Below are 21,339 nucleotides of genomic sequence, written 5' to 3' on the forward strand. Positions count from 1 at the left end.
ATCTTCCTACCTTTTTTAATATTTCTATTTACGGCTGAAATCATCGATGCAGTAACCGCTTTATGATCGCTGATTCCCTGTTCTGCATTAACTGATTCAAATAGTTCGGGTCTGTTTGTCACCAGAAGGTCTAATATGTTATCGCCACGAGTCGGTTTTCTATTTAACTGCTCAAGATAGTAGTCAGATAAAGCACTTAAAAATATTTCACTAGATTCTTTGTCCCTGCCACCCGTTATGAACGTCTGAGTCTCCCAGTCTATATCCGGCAAATTAAAATCTCCACCCAGAACTATAACATGGTGGGGAAATCTACTCGAAATATTTTCCAAATTATTCTTCAGGTGCTGAGCCACAACAGCTGCTGAGCCCGGGGGCCTATAGAGACATCCAATTACCATGTCTGAGCCTGCTTTAACCGTGACCTTCACCCAAATCATTTAACAATTCGAATCTCCGTCAATTTCCTTCGATACTATTGCACTTCTTATCGCTATAAACACGCCTCCCCCTTCACTGTCCAGCCTATCTCTGCGGTATACATTCCAATCCGAGTTTAGCATTTCATTACTGTTTACGTCTGGTTTCAGCCAACTTTCTGTTCCTAGTACTATATGGGCGTTGTGACCGTTTATTAATGAAAGCAGTTCTGGGACCTTTCTATAGACGCTCCTGCAGCACATTAATATTGTTATTCCCTGTTGCGTTTTGCCTACTACTACCTTGTCGCGTCTCAGGAGGCGTCTTGTCGGGCCTAGGGAGGGAATTCTCTAACCTAAAAAACCCACATGTGCACTCCACACGTGCTCCGCTACCCTTGTCGCCGGTTCCTGCGTGTAGTGCACGACTGACCTAATCAGGGGGACCCTACATTTCTCCACCCGATAGTGGAGGTCGAGAAATTTGCACCCCAGATCTCCGCAGAATCGTCTGAGCCTCTGGTTTAAGCCTTCCACTCGGCTCCAAACCAGAGGACCGCGATCGGTTCTGGGAACGATACTACAAATAGTTAGCTCTGATTCCACCCCGCGAGCGAGGCTTTCCGCCTTCACCAACTCCGCCAGCCGCCTGTACGAACTGAGGATGACCTCTGAACCCAGACGGCAGGAGTCATTGTTGCCGACATGAGCAACAATTTGCAGTCGTGTGCACCCAGTGCTCTCTATCGCCGCCGGTAGGGCCTCCTCCACATCTCGGATGAGACCCCCCGGCAAGCAGACAGAGTGAACACTGGCCTTCTTCCCCGACCTTTCCGCTATTTCCCTAAGGGGCTCCATCACCCGCCTAACGTTGGAGCTCCCAATAACTAATAAACCCCTCCCCCCATGTGCCTGCTCGGACCTTGCTGAAGGAGCTGCCACATGTCCACTCACAGGCAGAGCGGGCGATGCCACACGGCCAGCCTCCACATTGACCCTCCGCCTCGTGCGCCGCGAACGCCGCTGAACCCGCCACTCCCCTTGGGGAGAGGGTGGCCCAACCGCGCCCGGTACCCGCGAAGATGTCTCGACAGCAGGGACAGTGGGTGAAGCATGTAACACCTGGGGTGTACCTTGCGACGCACCAGACTCCCCACTGCCGCTACACTCCGAGGCAGCAGCCTGAAGACGGCTGACCGCGGCCATCAACACGCTCAGCTGTTCGCGAAGAGTGGCCAGCTCCTCCTGCGTCCGTACACAGCAGCCACACATCCTATCCATCCTAAGAAGTCAATTTACTATAGAGTGTGAATAAACTTTTAAATAGACTGCTAATTCACTAAAGGCGGTTGATTATTGACTAAAGTGTGATTGCTAACCACTCCTTGTAGAAAACAAGGAAAATAGCACTACCTGTCTCTGGACTGTATTCAAAACAAACACTAGCACTACTAGCACTATGGCTGACTAAAGGGACTCTCTGACTGTATTCAAAACAAACACGAAATCTATGGAACACTTAATAGCACTCGACTATTAAAGCTTCCTAAAAGCAAAAACACGCAGAAGAAGAAGTGACAAGTAAGAAAAATACAGTTAATACTTAAATTAAGGTAGCTCGCTGCACAGCAGACGTGAAGCAGACGGCGGTTAGGGCGACACTGACACTACTGGCACTATGGCTGACTAAAGGGACTCTCTGACTGTATTCAAAACAAACACGAAATCTATGGAACACTTAATAGCACTCGACTATTAAAGCTTCCTAAAAGCAAAAACACGCAGAAGAAGAAGTGACAAGTTAGAAAAATACAGTTAATACTTAAATTAAGGTAGCTCGCTGCACAGCAGACGTGAAGCAGACGGCGGTTAGGGTTAACAAGATAGTTTTTAATATTTACCTTTGAATTTTTTAGGAAGTTTCGTTATACACTGTAATTATGTAATAGGCGTATTTAAACTGTTTTAGCATGTAATTATCTGAACTGTTTCTTATTTAAATTGTTTTGTTAATTAAATTGCATTGTGTATTATTGAGAAAGAGCGGGAAACCGCGCATAGATACATTTTGAGAAAGAGCGGGAAACAGCGCGCAGTAATACATCTGTAATGGTAGCAGGGATTGTCTGCACCAAAAACCATTGTTGGCGGCGAGACCGCACTTTTGTAGCATTGAGCGTTGGAAGCGAGCAGTTGCGAGTAAGATGTGAGACGAGGCAGTCGTAGCTAGCGAGACATGAGAGGAGGTCGCTGTAAGCGAGGTATGAATTAACACTTTGAAAGAAGCTGTGTGCTCGCCAGCCACTCGCTATATGTAGCGCAATGCTAGTTTTTAAGAATTTTTGTAAAGAACTATACCCCTTGTAATTGTTTGTCAAGATCGTTCTCAGAATATAGTTAACTTCTACCAGATTAAATGCATTAAGAATTTTCTATCCCAAAATCATTCACGTAAATGCTTTACGGAATTCATTGTTATCTTAAAAGAAAAGTCTAAACTGAGCTTCAGCTTTTATCAAATCTAAATTAACTTCAACTTAAAGAATTCCAGTCACAAAGTATTATGAAACTCCACCAGCAGCTTATAATTATGTTAAAGAGAAGTAAGTATATTCATTCCACAGTTTGCTGTAGCAGTCAGATGGCGATCCAGTATAAATAATTAAAGGTAAGAATCAGTCTTAATAATTTCAGGTAACGACTGAGGGCCACGGCGACAACACATTTTATGTTTCGTCGTAATAATCAGCAGGTAGTCTTGACAGAGCAGCAGTTAAAAGATTTTAAGAGACGCAGCGTTCAGTCAGCAAGCAAACGTTCATCCAATATTAGACGGGAAGGTTTCACTTGGCGATATCCATTCAGTACGACATTTTAGTGAATCTACTGTGGATATGAATATACTGACTTTGATAATAGTGTGAATAAGTTACTGTTAAGTGGCGCAACGCATATACTAAAGTGTATAACTTTTATTCACAGGTCATCGGCAATTCTGTTTGCTTTATTGATTCGGCGTTGAAAAGTGTTTGTTCAGTGTTGAATCCGCTTTGAACAGTGATAAATTTTGTTGCGTGTGATGATTATAGACAATGTCCCGCAGAATAATTACTCGTTCTCAAACTGATAAAACTTTTTGTTGCGTGTGATGATTATAGACAATGTCCCGCAGAATAATTACTCGTTCTCAAACTGATAAAACTGTACAAAATACTGACGAGAGATTCTTTTCTGGAATAGGCAGTAATAATACGTGTGAAAACCCTGATTCTGAAACGTTAGGTGAACAGACATTTAATAACTGTAACAATATGGAAGCGTTTAACGAACAAGTAACTTCAGAAATGCCCACAGACAATGAAACGGTAGTGCAAAATAATTTGGCATTAAATGCAACAGACGGTACACAGTCACAAATTCCGCATAGTAGACATAACAGTTTCAGTAACGAAACCACTACAATGCAGTCAGACAGAGAGACTCCATTAAGCACTGATTTAGATTCAAACGGTACACAGCTACACAACCTGCGTAGCAGATCCAACAGTTCTCATGACCAAAATTCCGAAATTACGGAAAACGTGACGCAGTCACAATCATCTGAGGATGTTCAAATGAACACAGATCTACAGCCTTTAACAACGAATACAAATACACACAGAAGTCAATCCGAAACGGATCCAATAATGGCATTTTTGCTACAAATGAGACAAGACATGAATCAAAACTTTAACAGAGGGTCACAAGAATTAGAAAAAAGGTCACAAGATCTAAAAAACGAAATTAAGGCAGAACACGCACACACAGATCAGAAATTAGACAACATGTACCAAAACCTAAAACACGAAATCAAAGTAGAAATTCAAACAGTCGCTGAAAAATGTTCACAATCAACACAAGAATTACGCGACAAAATTCAAGAAATATCCGATAACCAAGCAACATTTGCAGTTAGTATACGGGAAACAATGACAGAAAACTTTGCTAAACAAAACGCTCAGATTGATGAACGTTTTAACAATCACACAGAAAACTGTTTGATACGTCACCGTAAACTGGTGCGATCGCAGGTTAAAGAACGAAAAGAATTACTACAAACAATCACTAAACAGCGTCAGGACGACAAAAAGAAAGTGTTTGCCCAGGGCAAAACATATGTAGACAATCACATACAGTCGATCTCGGAAGAAATCGAAACGGTCAAAGAAACAAATAATCAAATACAAGACAGGCTTACAGAAATCCAAACACAGACAATCGATGTGAAAACTTCTACAGACACTGAAATCCAGAATGTTAAAGATAAAATAACAGAGGACGTTCAGACACTAACTGACAAAATAGAACACATAGAAATTAACCATGACACAGAAAATTTAAAGGCAGATTTTAAGAAAGTCACCAAAAGCAACCGTAAATTACGAAACGAACTGACAGAAAAGATCAATGAACTCACTACAAGAATAGATCTTTTAGATACTAACAATGACGAGAGATCAGACGACACTGCACCAGTCCCAGTGCAACAGAACTCTAATAGTAATAACACGCCATTGACAAATATACAACAAACTATCACAGATCTAAAATCGCGTAATGATTCATTGCATCAGCAAATAAATTCTCTACAGCAAGAGATAGCGGACGCACAAGAAACCGCCGCACATAATCATTTTCAACAGAACACACACCGTTACGAAATGCCTCAGATCCATAATACATATAATGTTGGTAGACTTCAGAGAGTAAGAGATTTTACCCAGGTAGAAAGACACCCGAATCCATATTCAAGACAATACGACAACACTTACACACACAGACAGGACAGCTTTGATCACAAACATTTTCTTTCAGTTAGAAAGTTTAAAACATTTAAAAACGACAGGGCGCAAATACATCCGTTGGATTTTATCCAACAGTTCAGGGGAGCACTTCCACCATCATGGCCAGTACAACATAAGTTAGAATTTATTGTCAGTTTTCTTGAAGGAGAACCAGCACGACGAATGCGACCAATTGCTAGACAATGTTTTTCCGTAGAAGCATTTGAGGAAGCATTTTTATCAGCATATTGGTCTGACACTACACAAAACAGCATCAAAGATCGGCTACTTAGTTTGCCAAACTTTGAAAATTCTACCTTTCCAACAATCACACAATTTTTCGAGTACATGGTGGAACAGAACCAGTACCTCAACGAGCCATACAGTCAATCGGCATTAATACAGCTTTGCATTTCAAAACTGCCCAGAGCTTTGAAAGTGTCATTACTGACAGGGCAACAAAAGGACAATGTATCCGCTTTTAGAGACATCTTACAACTATTAGAAGCACACCAGGCAGACTACGCATTTGTTAACAAAAATTTTTCACGACAGAACGGAAAACAAACAAACTCAGCTACTTTTGAACAAACACGATTTGGTAATAACAATCCGAGTAAACGCTTTCGCAGCGAAAATGACAACGAAAACAGGAGTAATGAAAAACATTATACTGACACGGTAAATTTATATTCAGGACAGCAACAGAATCCGAGACTTAACACGCAACCGAATAGGTCAAATTTCCATATGAATCATCGCTCAGATAATGCGACCGGGGAAGGCCATTACGCGGGTCGACCGCAAAATGAACAAAAACAAACGTTTCTACGGGGTGCAGGTGGGCTGCCGTACAGTCACAGTTATAACGACAGGAGAAAAGAAAACGAACACAGACCGCCGAGGACGTTCCACAATGACAATTTTAACGGAAACTACAACAGGGCCCAACAGCTGCGTTACCGTATGAATGTACCAGACACCAGATTTCATCCACCAGACACTGCTAATAATCAAAACGGCAGAACTGTACAGTTGATAGAACACATACCAAACTCCCAAGCTGAAAATCACATATCGGAAGAATTATGACTAGAGAAAACCTGCAATGAATCTCTTAATGTCGATACTATGAAATCACACAGAGAAAACATAACGACCGAAAATGCCATTACATTTGACGACGTGAGAGACACATTGTTACAGGAAAAACCAATCCTACAGAAAACAATATATCACCCAATAATAGAGATAAATTTACAGTCGCACAATATTTTAGCGATAATTGATTCAGGTTCACCTATGTGCGTAATTAACGAAGACACATTTAACAGATGCAATAGCAATAATGATTACGCAGTATTTCCTTTAAACAGAACGAAGGTCAAGGGAGTTTTTGCAGGAGAAGGCATTGAAGTTAAAAGACAGACACAATTAACATTTGTTTTTGCAGGGGAAACGTTCCACAGTGATTGTTGGATAGTTCCGAATTTAACAACAGACATGATATTAGGAATAAATTTTCTTGTTCAGTACGATGCGAAGATTGACTTCAAATCGTCATACCTCACACTACAAAAGGAAAACAGGGAAGTGATCGTAAGATTTCAAAACACAGTATCCTCCGAAGAACAAAATATGCACAGGATCGAGATTATTACTGATTCTCAAGATAACGATTGTTATATCGCACTATACACGAACACACTTAATAATGACTTGGTAGAGGAACAGGAGTACAATATGTTCGAGACAATTACACGCAAGGTAGACAATAGTGTAGCAAAATGCGACGCAGAACGCACAGAACTTGAAAATATTCTGGTACAACACAAAGCAGTTTTTGCCAATGTTCCAGGAACAATGACAGGATTTATGTACGAATTTCAGGTGAAACCACACGAGACTTTCAAAGCAAAGCATTATCCAATCCCACACATACACACAGAAGCAGTTAAGAAAGAATTACGAGCAATGATCGATCAAGGAATAATAGAACCAGCAGCCAGCCAATATATAAATCCACTACACATTGTTGAAAAGAAGGATGGATCACTACGTTTAGTTTTAGATTCACGTCAAGTTAATAAAATAATCATTACAGAAACCGACCGACCACAGACGTTAGAAGAGTTACTGCAAAAATTTCATGGCACCTCCATTTATACTACACTCGACCTCAAATCAGGGTTTTGGCAAATCCAACTACACCCAAATTGCCGAAAATATACGGAATTCCTTTGCTTTGGGGAATGCTATCAATTTCGTAAACTTCCGTTTGGACTAACGATTTCGTCTGCCGCCTTTATACGAGGCATGAATACTATTCTACCACAAGATCTGAAAAACAAAATTACTACATATGTCGATGACATTTTAATTGCAGCAGAAAACTGGGAACAACACAATCATACTCTTCAACAATTACTGAATACATTCGAGCAGAATGGTATAACTATAAACTTGCGTAAATCTGAATTTGGTAAAGCGTCAATAAAATTTCTAGGGCACATTATCTCACAAACAGGTATCGCACCAGACCCTGACAAATTGCAAGCACTGAAAGACATCGACGTGCTAACAAACAAAAAGGAACTTCGGAGCTTTTTAGGTCTTATCAATAATTTTAGAAAATTTATCCACTACAAAGCATTAGACACGCCCTAGCTATACCAGCTTACAAGTAAAAACACACTTTGGTCATGGAATGAAGACGTTGAAGCTGAATTCGAGAACTTGAAAGAAGCATTATTAAAAGCACCTTTGTTATCACACCCTGACCCAACACAAAACTTTTCCGTTGCAACAGATAGTTCAACCACAGCACTAGGAGTACATATTTTCCAAGAAATAAAGGAAGAAGATAAGACAGTCGTGAAACACATTGCTTTTGCAAGCAGGATACTTTCTCCAGCAGAGCGCAATTATTCTGTAACAGAATTAGAGACACTATGTGTAATTTACGCTTTTAAGCGATTCCGTCATTTTCTATATGGCCGACATACAACAATATATACCGATCACCGAGCAATCCAGTTTTTATTGTCAGCAAAACTTACGCACGATAGATTAAGCCGCTGGAAATTATACTTACAAGAGTTTGATTTTACCATTATACACATTCCAGGCACGCAGAATACTGTTGCCGACGCATTGTCGAGGTCCATTCACAATAAACGCATGGAGAAAGAAAATACCTTTTGCTACAACAACCATAGTATTATGTATATTAAACAAGTAGCTTTCGAAAACTTTATATCAGCAGCATTACAGGATATAGAGAGAGAACAGCAGAAAGATGAAACACTGAAAGAGATTGTAACGCTTTGGAAAGACAGAAGTAACGCTAAAGTCAGACTTCATTACACTGTACATCAAAATATACTCTTTATTCGATCATACCGAGACGGTAATAATTGGCTTTTATGCATTCCGGAAGGGATCGTAAATAAACTGATATGGTATACACATCTAAGTTATGGACACTACGGAGCGAGGAAATGCTTTCTGATTCTGCGACAAAATTGCCACTTTAATAACATGGAAAAACACATAAGAAAAGTAATAGCATCATGCAAGATATGTCAAAAAGCTAAATCATCAACAGTGTCACACATTCCACCATTGTATCCCATCATACCGGTTAAGTTAAGACACATGGCAGCAGTGGATCTTTTCGGTCCAATCCCCAGAACAAATAATGGTTATAGTTATATTTTTGTAGCTGTAGAACTAACATCCAAATTTGTAACATTTTCTCCACTAAGGAAAGCAACAGCAAGAACAGTATCAAGAGCGTTTGTAAGAGATTTTCTATCAGTAGTAGGACGTGTACAGAAGGTTATTTCGGATAACGGTCCGCAGTTTAGGTCAGACGTATGGAAGAAAATGTTAGAAAGTAAGAACATAACACCTATTTACATATCAAGATATCACAGTTCTTCCAACCCATCAGAAAGAATAATGAAAGAGATCGGGAAGTTCTGCAGAATTTATTGTCATAAAAGACATACAACATGGGATAAATATATTTTACAGTTTCAAGAAGTGATAAATGCAATACCCAATGAATCTACGATGCTATCACCAACCGTAATACTGACAAATAAAGACCCACCGAACAAAATTACCGAACTAATTACTTTTCCTAAGACGCGTAGGCTTCGACATTGTGAAATAATAGACACAGCATTAGCAAACACTAAAAGAGCTGCAGATCGGCGGAAGAAACAACAGAAGCAGGTAAGTCGACTACAGAAGTACGAGATTGGCGACCAAGTACTGATTCGCACTCATTTTCTTTCCAACAAAGGTAAGCACAGATGCCGTAAATTCGAACTTCTGTATGCAGGCCCTTACAGAGTTCGTAATATTCCACACGCTAATGTAGTGCATGTGGAAACGCTACGTAAGAAGAAATCATTAGGGAATCATCATGTATCCAACGTGAAACATTTCTTGACTTAAATTTTTGCATTTCAGCTGACGAAAGGACGGCGTGACACGTAAGTATGCAACAATGGTAGTTTCAGCGCGCTTCAGTAACAAACAAAGCCGCGACACGCAGCGGGCCGCTAATATTTCACCGTACCTTAAAGAACACAGCAGTACTTAATGATGCTACGCCAGCCAAGACAAATAAAAACACGAGAAACATTTCCTAACTTAAAGAGAACATGCAGACAACGACACGACGTATGAATTTGTGCACTGAGAGCTCATAAATGAAAGAAATTTTTTTTATAACGTGACATAATTACTTAAGAAAATGTCGATTTTTGCAATAGCTAAACTGATAATATAGATCGTTCATTAATCAATTATTTTAGTGGTAACATTAACATGTACTCTTTATTCCAGAATGCAGCATTGTTGTCACACGTCATCAAAATGAAACGTAGTTTTAGTTAGAATAAGGATGTGAATCTTTAGGTCACGCAGATAGCTGACGCTAATTGTCATTACAGAAATTTTATAGGTCATGCCGGGAGCTGACGTGATTTTGCAGCAGTTAATATTATGATAAAGTGTTTTATAGGTCATGCCAGGAGCGGACGAGAAGTACCAGAAGATGTTTATTGAAGTCATGCCGTGCACTGACGATAATTAATACTGAATGTTTTATAATAAGTCATGCCGTGCGCTGACGTTAATTAATGCTGAATGTTTATAACAGGTTATGCAGAGAGTTGACACAGATGCAGAAGAAGGATGTGTATGTTATGTTAGTATATAAGAAATGTATAATGTTAAGAAATAATTTTGCTAGCATGTGACACATTGCAACACTATGGATGGGGACCACACATTACAATGTCTAACCAGAATAATGTTTACCTTAATTTTCAGCTGCAAAAGAATACTTTAAATAATTTTATGACAGTAATTTTATTGTATATTATGACCTGACATTTGACGACTCATAACTGACGACTACACCCCTGAATGGAAGATAAAATTTTAGGACAGTAAGTCAAGAAATGCATTGTCAACAAAATTTATAATTAATGATGTAAGAAACTAAGATATGTAAATACAGAATAAGTAATAATGTACTTGTCTATAACAAATCTGTATACTATCAAATACTGAATAAGTAGGAACTTTTATGTCTTTTATATATGCGAATAATTTTCTGGAAGAATTCTTAAATTAAAACTACATATTGTTACAAATTACGACACAACATATTTTGTCATAGGGAAAATTATTTGGTAGTCAAATTATGGTACCAACAATGTCCGTGAACCCATTCCCAAAACAATTTTACCCGTACCTTAATTCCTGTGCATCCCCATGGTTATTGAGCACAGAATCAGTGAATTGTGAAACACGTGACTTCAACCAATGATGTTCTCGACGAGGTGTTTGCATACCTAGATGCACACCACAGCCCGATGTATGTCAATTGGTGCCTGCATACCTAGATACACACCACAGTATGATGTACGACAATAGGTGTTTGCATACCAAGATGCACACCACCAACCTTAATGGACCATTGGAGATGGAACTTAATCTTGATGTGGCTGCGGCAACTCAGGCTATTCGACGACGTACTTAGTGTTTGGGTACACTAAAACTATGGAGCAAGGCGATGATGGAACCACATGGCGAAACCTGGTGTTGTGCTATGTGAGGGAAAGGAACAGACTTTTGAGTGCATTCACAGACAGTTGCCAGTGCTTTGACCATGCTATCCAATTCCTTTTGTACCTTCCTTAATTGTGGTACTAAGAGATGCCAATTTGAATTAAATGTTTCATAATGTAAACTTTCAATTGCTTCATATGATCTGTATATTGATTTTCACATTTACTCTTATTCTTGTTGTTAAATTTAAGGGAACCAAATTTTACTTGATGTACAATTCCTACTAAAACCCTTTCTATTTACATATTCTCTTTATTAGAGATAGACAAATCATTTCGTATGACAGCATTTGTGTATACACTTTGTTCAAACTATTTTCTATAATCAAATTTTATACTTATGTTGAGTCCATATGACTCAACAACGTAGTAAAATTTTAAGAAAGCCGAGTAGCGGCATATGTAATTATGTAATAGGCGTATTTAAACTGTTTTAGCATGTAATTATCTGAACTGTTTCTTATTTAAATTGTTTTGTTAATTAAATTGCATTGTGTATTATTGAGAAAGAGCGGGAAACCGCGCATAGATACATTTTGAGAAAGAGCGGGAAACAGCGCGCAGTAATACATCTGTAATGGTAGCAGGGATTGTCTGCACCAAAAACCATTGTTGGCGGCGAGACCGCACTTTTGTAGCATTGAGCGTTGGAAGCGAGCAGTTGCGAGTAAGATGTGAGACGAGGCAGTCGTAGCTAGCGAGACATGAGAGGAGGTCGCTGTAAGCGAGGTATGAATTAACACTTTGAAAGAAGCTGTGTGCTCGCCAGCCACTCGCTATATGTAGCGCAATGCTAGTTTTTAAGAATTTTTGTAAAGAACTATACCCCTTGTAATTGTTTGTCAAGATCGTTCTCAGAATATAGTTAACTTCTACCAGATTAAATGCATTAAGAATTTTCTATCCCAAAATCATTCACGTAAATGCTTTACGGAATTCATTGTTATCTTAAAAGAAAAGTCTAAACTGAGCTTCAGCTTTTATCAAATCTAAATTAACTTCAACTTAAAGAATTCCAGTCACAAAGTATTATGAAACTCCACCAGCAGCTTATAATTATGTTAAAGAGAAGTAAGTATATTCATTCCACAGTTTGCTGTAGCAGTCAGATGGCGATCCAGTATAAATAATTAAAGGTAAGAATCAGTCTTAATAATTTCAGGTAACGACTGAGGGCCACGGCGACAACACATTTTATGTTTCGTCGTAATAATCAGCAGGTAGTCTTGACAGAGCAGCAGTTAAAAGATTTTAAGAGACGCAGCGTTCAGTCAGCAAGCAAACGTACATCTAATATTAGACGGGAAGGTTTCAACACCATTACGTATGATGGGAGTTTGTTGACGGAATACAAAACTCTCTTAGAAACACAGATAGGGAGACAAATATTTTTCACAAGTTTTTATGGGACGTTAAACCCTAATCTTCCTTCTTTTATTATTTTTATTTATTTAATTGCAGTTGAGTAAGTTTCCTGTCATCTAAAACTGGTTTCGTGATTACCAACCAAGGATCTTTCAGAAGACCTTTGTGACATGAGTTGTGAAGTAGTCCTACTGATCGCTTATGCTAAATATATACTGTATCTACTTTTGCAGCATCGCCACAGGAGATAATTTCGTAACACAGTAGTGACTTGAAATACTCATTATATGCTAAAGTACTTGATAACGAAATTCTCTCGAGCTTCAATCCGAGTGGCTGCCTTGAAATTTCGCGACGTTCTTATGTCACTCTCATCATCTTCTAGAGAATTTCAACGCAGCCATCCGGATGGAAGCCAGAAAGGATTTCGTCAGTACTTTGTGCAGGGAAAGCCTACATTCACAGCCAAAGTACAGAGTGGCACAAGGAAACGGAAAATTTTGAACGCTGCAGTAGCAGCAGTTGTTCGGGATCGATGCGTAGTTGCTGTGAACGAGTTGCCATTTAGTAAACGAGCAGCAATGGAAGGGTGCGGAATATTCTATCACAGTAAGAACGTTTTACAAGCGGAGTGAAAAAGTAACTGCGGCGGAAAGGGTATTTCGACAGCATTACCAGATAGGGCGTCATGGACACGTCACCTCTGCTCGTGCGCTTACAAAGTGGGTGCGTAATTTTGAGGAAACTGGTGTAGCTTCGAAAAAGAAGCCTCCACATGGCGTTCAAACTGTACCGTACGTACCCCAGAGAGCGTTGTCGATGTACGAGTTTTCATCGAGAAGGGACCTCGCCGTTCCATTCAGTGACATGCATCTGAGCTAAAGATTGAGCTACGAAACGTACAAAGAATACAGCACGAATTAAAGTTCCACCCCTATAAGTTACAGATTGTGCAGCAATTAAATCTAACTGATGCTGTGTCGCGTAGAGATTTTAGCGAACGGGTGTTGATTAGAATAAAAAAGGACGCCGCTTTCATTAATAACATATGGACTTCAACTAAGCCCACTGCCACCTTAACGGATGCGCCAACAAACAGAATTTCCGTTACTGCTCACAGGAAAACTCTTGAGAGTTTCGCGAGTGCTCATCACATGGCACCAAGGTTACAGTATCATGTCATGGTGTCAATAAATGTTACTTTTTTGAACGTGAGGATGGTATTGCGCCACCAGTAACATCCACTAGGTATATTGATATGCTTGAAACACTTTTTACACTAAGACTGAACGATCTCAGCATCGAAAACCAGTGGTCCCAACACGACGGAGCCACGTCGCATACTGCTAGACAGTCGTTGGAATCTCTGTTGATCCATTGTGGACATGGGGCAACGGCTGGTCTAGTATTTAACAACGAAATTCGCCAACAGCAGTGCAGAAATGTATCGTTGTTCCTATACCAAAGAAGACAGCAGGTACAAAATGTGAACAGTACAGAACTCTAAGCCTAATATCACATGGATCAAAAATTCTCATAAAAATAGTTCTGAAGAGAATTGAAGAGAAGGTGGAGGACAGACTGAGTGAAGATCAGTTTTGTTTCAGAAGGGGATTGGGAACAAGAGAGGCGAATCTGGCACTCAAACTCGTTATCTAAAAGCAATTACAGAAAAATAAACCGACTTATATTGGTTTTGTAGACATGGAAAATGCATTTGAAAACGTTATCTGGCAAGAGATGTTCACAGTGCTGAGAAAAATTGGAATAAAGTACAAAGACATCCGTGTGATACTCAGTTTCTATAAGAATTAGGTGGCAGTGATTAGGAACTGTCACCAGGAACAAGAAGCAAATATTAGAGAAGGAGTAAGACAAGGATGTGCTCTCTCTCCTCTTATATTCAATGATTACATCCAGGAAGCTATAGACCAAGTTCGAGAAACTACAAAATTAATGAGCAGAAGATAGACATGCTACGTTACGCAGATGATATTGTTGTAGTCACGGAGACAAAAGCCGGCCGGTGTGGCCGAGTGGTTCTAGGCGCTTCAGTCAGGAACTGCGCGATCGCTGCGGTCGCAGGTTCGAATCCTGCCTCGGGCATGGATGTGTGTCATGTCCTTAGGTTTAAGTAGTTCTAAGTTCTAGGGGACTGTTTACCTCAGATGTTAAGTCCCATAGTGCTCAGAGTCATTTGAACAATTATTTTTTTTTTTTTTGGCCGGAGACAAAATAAGATCTAGAGGAAGTCTTCAGAACAACGGAAAACATTCTATGCAATCAATATGTAATGAGATTAAACAAGAAAAAGACGAAAGTGATGGTATGCAGTACAGGAGCAGAATATGAACCTCTGAGAATGAGAATTGGAAGAGAGGATCTGGAAGTGGTAGAGGAATTTACTTACGTGGGAAGCAAAATCACAAGGGATGGTAGAAGCCGGAAAGAAATTGCGACCAGAATACAAAAGGCCAAAATTGCATTTAATCAGAGAAGGAACTTACGAGAAACATCAGTCTGAAAATGAGGAAACGTATCATGAAAGGTTTCGTTTGCAATGTGGCCCTATACGGATGTGAAACTTGGACAATTGGAAGAGAAGAGAGGAGATGGCTAGAGGCCCTGGAGGCGTGGTGCTATAGAAGGATGCTGAAGATCAGCTGGAGAGACAAAGTAACAAATGAAGAGGTGCTTAGAAGAATAAAGGAAACCAGATCTCTGTGGAGGCACATCCAGACAAGAAGAGACAAACTTGTAGGGCACATCCTACGGCACGGCTACATCATTGGAAGAATAGCAAACGAAGCTATTGAGGGAAGGAATCGGCGGGGGCGACCAAGGATATTATACATGCAAAAGATCACGAATGACGTTGGATGTAACACATACGTGGAAATGAAGAGGAAGGCAGACAGAAGAGAGGAATGGCGCTCTGCTGCAAACCAGCCTCAGAAGAAGACATTACATTACATTACACTACACTACACTACATTATGCAATTTTCAGGCCCCCTATGCATCTCTCAAAACGATAGTGGCATACTGGGCCATATTTTCCTCTACGTCGTGAATTCTAAACCGCATCCCAACTGCTTCCTCCGAAGACCTGATTGCAACATCTTGTACTTCAACAGAAGTGTCAGTGTCGTCGTAACTGCCGTCTGCTTCACATCTACTGTGCAGCGAGCTACGTTAATTTAAGTATTACCTGTATTTTTCTTACTTGTCACTTCTTCTTCCGTGTGTTTTTGCTTTGAGGAAGCTTTAATTTTCGAGTACTAGTAATAGTGTTCCATAGATTTCGTGTTTGTTTTGAATACAGTCAGAGAGAGTCCCTTTAGTTAGCTGCATTGCCAGTAGTGCTAGCGTTTGTTTTGAATACAGTCCAGAGACAGGTAGTGCTTATTTTCATTGTTTTCAACAGGAAGTGTCTAGTAACCACAGTTTAGTCAGCTATCAGCCACCTTTGGTGAATTAGCACTCTAGTTAAAAGTTGATTAACTCTCTACAGTAAATTGATTTCTTAGGATGGATAGGATGTGTGACTGCTGTGTACGGACGTAGGAGGAGCTGGCCACTGTTCGCGAACAGCTGAACGTGTTGAGGCCGCAGGCAGCCGTCTTCAGGCTGCTGCCTCGGAGTGTAGCGGCAGTGGGGAGTCTGGTGCGTCGCATGGTACACCCCAGGTGTTACATGCTTCGCCCACTGTCCCTGCTGTCGAGACATCGCGGGTACCGGGCGTGGTTGGGCCACCCTCTCCCCAAGGGGAGTGGCGGGTTCAGCGGCGTTCGCGGCGCACGAGGCGGAGGCTCAATGTGGAGGCTGGCCGTGTGGCATCGCCCGCTCAGCCGCTCCTTCAGCAAGGTCCGAGCAGGCACACGGGGGGCGGGGTTTATTAGTGATTGGGAGTTCCAACGTTAGGTGATTGACGGAGCCCCTTATGGAGATAGCGGAAAGGTCGGGGAAGAAGACCTGCGTTCACTCTGTCTGAGATCTGGAGGAGGCGATAGAGAACACTGGGTGACCCGACTGCAAATTGTTGCTCATGTCGGCGACAATGACTCCTGCCATCTGGGTTCAGAGGTCATCCTCAGTTCATACAGGCGGTTGGCGGAGTTGGTGAAGGCGGAAAGCCTCGCTCGAGGGGTGGAATCTGAGATAACTATTTGCAGTATCGTTCTTAGAACCGATCGCGGTCCTCTGGTTTGGAGCCGAGTGGAAGGCTTAAACCAGAGGCTCAGACGATTCTGCGGAGATCTGGGGTGCAAATTTCTCGACCTCCGCTATCGGGTGGAGAAATGTAGGGTCCCCCTGATTAGGTCAGTCGTGCACTACACGCAGGAACCGGCGACAAGGGTAGCGGAGTACGTGTGGAGTGCACATGTGGGTTTTTTAGGTTAGAGAATTCCCTCCCTAGGCCCGACAAGACGCCTCCTGAGACGCGACAAGGTAGTAGTAGGCAAAACGCAACAGGGAATAACAATATTAATGTGCTGCAGGAGCGTCTATAGAAAGGTCCCAGAACTGCTCTCATTAATAAACGGTCACAACGCCCACATAGTACTAGGAACAGAAAGTTGGCTGAAACCAGATGTAGATGTAGAACTGACGTGAGGCCTCCAGAGAAGAAAAAAATACCTGCGCCCCTGAAGGTGATTACCTGTACAATGTGGTGCTTGCGGCGCAGCTCCTGGGGCAGGCGCTGCACGTGGCACCAGTAGGTGGTGTCGGAGTTGGGCACCCGCACGTGGCTGGCGCGCACCTCCAGCGGCCAGGCGTCGGCCGGCAAGCGCGGCGCCGCGGCTTCGTTGCGCAGCAGCTGAGCCCTCTGCATGGCGCGCTGCACGCCGGGGGCGCTCACGTTCAGACCCGCCACCGCGAACAGCCGGCTGCGTCCGCTCGCCCACACCACGTGCGTCGTGCCTTCCTGCACACCAGCGACAAACGCTTTTATTGACAGAATACTGCCATACTAGATAGTGCCAAGAATTCTACACACTCGCAAAATAACAAAAACTCATATACGAAGTGAGGAAAAAATTGTCAACTTACAAAGGATTACTATACAGGGTGTTACAAAAAGGTACGGCCAAACTTTCAGGAAACATTCCTCACACACAAAGAAAGAAAATATGTTATGTGGACATGTGTCCGTCAACGCTTACTTTCCAAGTTAGAGCTCATTTTATTACTTCTCTTCAAATCACATTAATCTGGAATGGAAACACACAGCAACAGAACGTACCAGCGTGACTGGAAACACTTTGTTACAGGAAATGTCCAAAGTGTCCTCCGTTAGCGAGGATACATGCATCCACCCTCCGTCGCGTGGAATCCCTGATGCGCTGATGCAACCCTGGAGAATGGCGTATCGCATCACAGCCGTCCACAATACGAGCACGAAGAGTCTCTACATTTGGTACCGGGGCTGCGTAGACAAGAGCTTTCAAATGCTCCCATAAATGAAAGTCAAGAGGGTTGAGGTCAGGAGAGCGTGGAGGCCGTGGAATTGGTCCGCCTCTACCAATCCATCGGTCACCGAATCTGTTGTTGAGAAGCGTACGAACACTTCGACTGAAATGTGCAGGAGCTCCATCGTGCATGAACCAAATGTTGTGTCGTACTTGTAAAGGCACATGTTCTAGCAGCACAAGTAGAGTATCCCGTATGAAATCATGATAATGTGTTCCATTGAGCGTAGGTGGAAGAACATGGGGCCCAGTCAAGACATCACTAACAATGACTGCCCAAACGTACACAGAAAATCTGTGTTGATGACGTGCACATAGTCTAATTCGGGCATGAAGTATTATCGATTGTTCCGGAAAAAGTTTTTGAGAACCTTAGTCGAAATTGCATCTGAAAGTTTGTTCAGGACGTGAAAGACGTTCTCATGCCTGAGCAGATGGTGCGTGTCGTGGTTAGGAAGTTGTTGTCTAAGTTCCTCTGCAACGTCGTCGAAGAAGGGGCACTCAGACACCACATGGTCTGGAGTGCCTTGAACGGTACCACAGTCACACGCAGGTGTAGCCCGCTTCGCGAACCGACATAGGTATGTCGGTAGGGTCCATGTCCAGTAAGAAAGTGCAGCAGTACTCTGGCTGGTCTGAGATATGTAAGCTGTAATCGCTTATCAATGTGTGGCAACAACTTATACGTTCTTCGCTCCGTTTGATCATTAGCCAACAGCTCTTGCCACAATTCTTCCCCCCTTCATTTTATTCCAGGCTTATCCCCAACGTATACCCCTATTATTTCCACTATCTTTTCCCTCTTTTCCCTCTTCATCCAGTACCACGTGGCCTGTTCTCTGATTTTTATGCCAAGGGGACAGAACCCCATCAGTACTAGCAGTACCCCGCCCCCTCCCCCTCCCCCCCCCCCCCCCCAGGAGTTGTTCTGTATGCCCCTGCCGAGCGCAGAAGCATGTTTCGCTGCACCTTTCTTACGGCCATAACAGGCATAACCCTCGTGAGTCTGTGTGCCCCTGACCTGTATCCCACGATTGAGGCTAGGATGCTGTTGTGATGTAATTTAATCAGGTCGGATGGGAGATGAAAGCGTTTGTGGCCAATTCCAATTAGGTTATTTAGTGTTTCTAATGATCTTTGTCTCCGCCCCCGATAGCTGAGTGGTCAGCGCGACAGAACGTCAATCCTAAGGGCCCGAATTCGATTCCCGGCTTAGTAGGAGATTTTCTCCGCTCGGGGACTGGGTGACGTGTAGTCCTAATGATCATCATTTCATCCCCATAGACGCCCGAGTCGCCGAAAACCTGTACCCGGCGAACGGTCTACCCGGGGGGAGGCCCTAGTCACACGACAATGATCTTCGTGTTACGGTGTCAATATGTGATGCATACTTCCACCTCTCGTCGACGACTACACCTAGATATCGGTCCTCACGGCGCCGAAGAACTGGTGAGCCGTTAATCCTAACAGTTGGATTCCTAATAAGTTGTCCTTTAAGCAACAAGTATGTGGATTTGCTTGTCACAATTGTCATTTTTGTTTTGTGGCACCATACCGTCAAAATAGGTATAGCTCTTTCAACTTATGGTTCTAAGTCCTCGCGGCTACGGTCCCCAACCAACATTTAAAAGAACACAAAATCTCCAAGACTGGCAACAGCTTACAGCAGCGCGAAACTTATCACAAACTTAAATGTCAGGTGCTTGTAACATGCGGTACAGTCACACTAATGTGACCACCTGTCAGAAGCGTAAATAACCACCTTTAGCAGCGCCGACTGTTGCGGAACATGGAGGAAGAGAATCCGTGAGGTTCTGGAAGGCACTTACGGGAATGTGGAGCCATGCAGGTTCCAGTGCCGTAGACTGTTGCGGAAATTTATTGGTTGATGATCTAGGGAGCGAATAGCCCTATCGTGACCCACAGAGTCTCGATTGGGTTTAGATCGGGGGAGTTTAGTGGCTAGGTGAGTACAGTAAAGTTATTCTCCTGCTCTTCAAACCACGCACGTACTCTGGGAGCTGTGTGGCACGTTGCATTTTCCTACTGGTAGGTGTTATCATGCCGAGAAAAAAGAAACCGCATGTAGGGGTTGACATGGTCCCCTACGGTAGATGCATATTTGTGTTGATTCATTTCGTCTTCTAGAATGACGAGATCACCTAGTTAATGCCCTCCTGCCTGCACGCTTCCGACAATGGTTGCAGCGTGTTTGCTTTCAGACGTTTCACGCCGTACGCGGCAACGGCCCTCTGTCCATTGGAACATAAAACGTGATTCATTTGAAACGGCCCACCGTCGCTACTCAGTGGAGGTGCAGCTGCAGTATTGGCGTGTAAGTTCCAGACTTCGTCGCCGATGTACAGCAGTCAGCAAGCGTGCATGAACGAGGCGCCTGCAGCGAAGACCCATACGCATCAACGTTCGATGGACGGTCGTTGAGGAGACAATGTTGGTCACCCCTTTGTTCATCTGGGCGGTCAGTTGCTCAAGAGTTCCACATCTGTTGTCCACCCCTGTCATCTACACTCCTGGAAATGGAAAAAAGAACACATTGACACCGGTGTGTCAGACCCACCATACTTGCTCCGGACACGGCGAGAGGGCTGTACAAGCAATGATCACACGCACGGCACAGCGGACACACCAGGAACCGCGGTGTTGGCCGTCGAATGGCGCTGGCTGCGCAACATTTGTGCACCGCCGCCGTCAGTGTCAGCCAGTTTGCCGTGGCATACGGAGCTCCATCGCAGTCTTTAACACTGGTAGCATGCCGCGACAGCGTGGACGTGAACCGTATGTGCAGTTGACGGACTTTGAGCGAGGGCGTATAGTGGGCATGCTGGAGGCCGGGTGGACGTACCACCGAATTGCTCAACACGTGGGGCGTAAGGTCTCCACAGTACATCGATGTTGTCGCCAGTGGTCGGCAGAAGGTGCACGTGCCCGAGGACCTGGGACCGGACCGCAGCGACCCACGGATGCACGCCAAGACCGTAGGATCCTACGCAGTGCCGTAGGGGACCGCACCGCCACTTCCCAGCAAATTAGGGACACTGTTGCTCCTGGGGTATCGGCGAGGACCATTCGCAACCGTCTCCATGAAG

General features: G+C 42.9%; 1 protein-coding gene across 1 annotated transcript in view; it reads right to left on the reverse strand.

The window, feature by feature from the left end:
* LOC126298490 (dopamine beta-hydroxylase) overlaps positions 1 to 21,339 on the reverse strand; it is a 145,124-nt gene that overhangs the window by 52,765 nt on the left and 71,020 nt on the right. The window contains exon 3 of the mRNA XM_049989826.1: positions 17,422 to 17,688. Within this exon, the coding sequence (XP_049845783.1) occupies positions 17,422 to 17,688 (267 nt within the window). The remainder of the gene's footprint in view (positions 1 to 17,421; positions 17,689 to 21,339) is intronic.

Source organism: Schistocerca gregaria, chromosome X, assembly GCF_023897955.1.
Source record: "Schistocerca gregaria isolate iqSchGreg1 chromosome X, iqSchGreg1.2, whole genome shotgun sequence".
Taxonomy (NCBI): domain Eukaryota; kingdom Metazoa; phylum Arthropoda; class Insecta; order Orthoptera; family Acrididae; genus Schistocerca; species Schistocerca gregaria.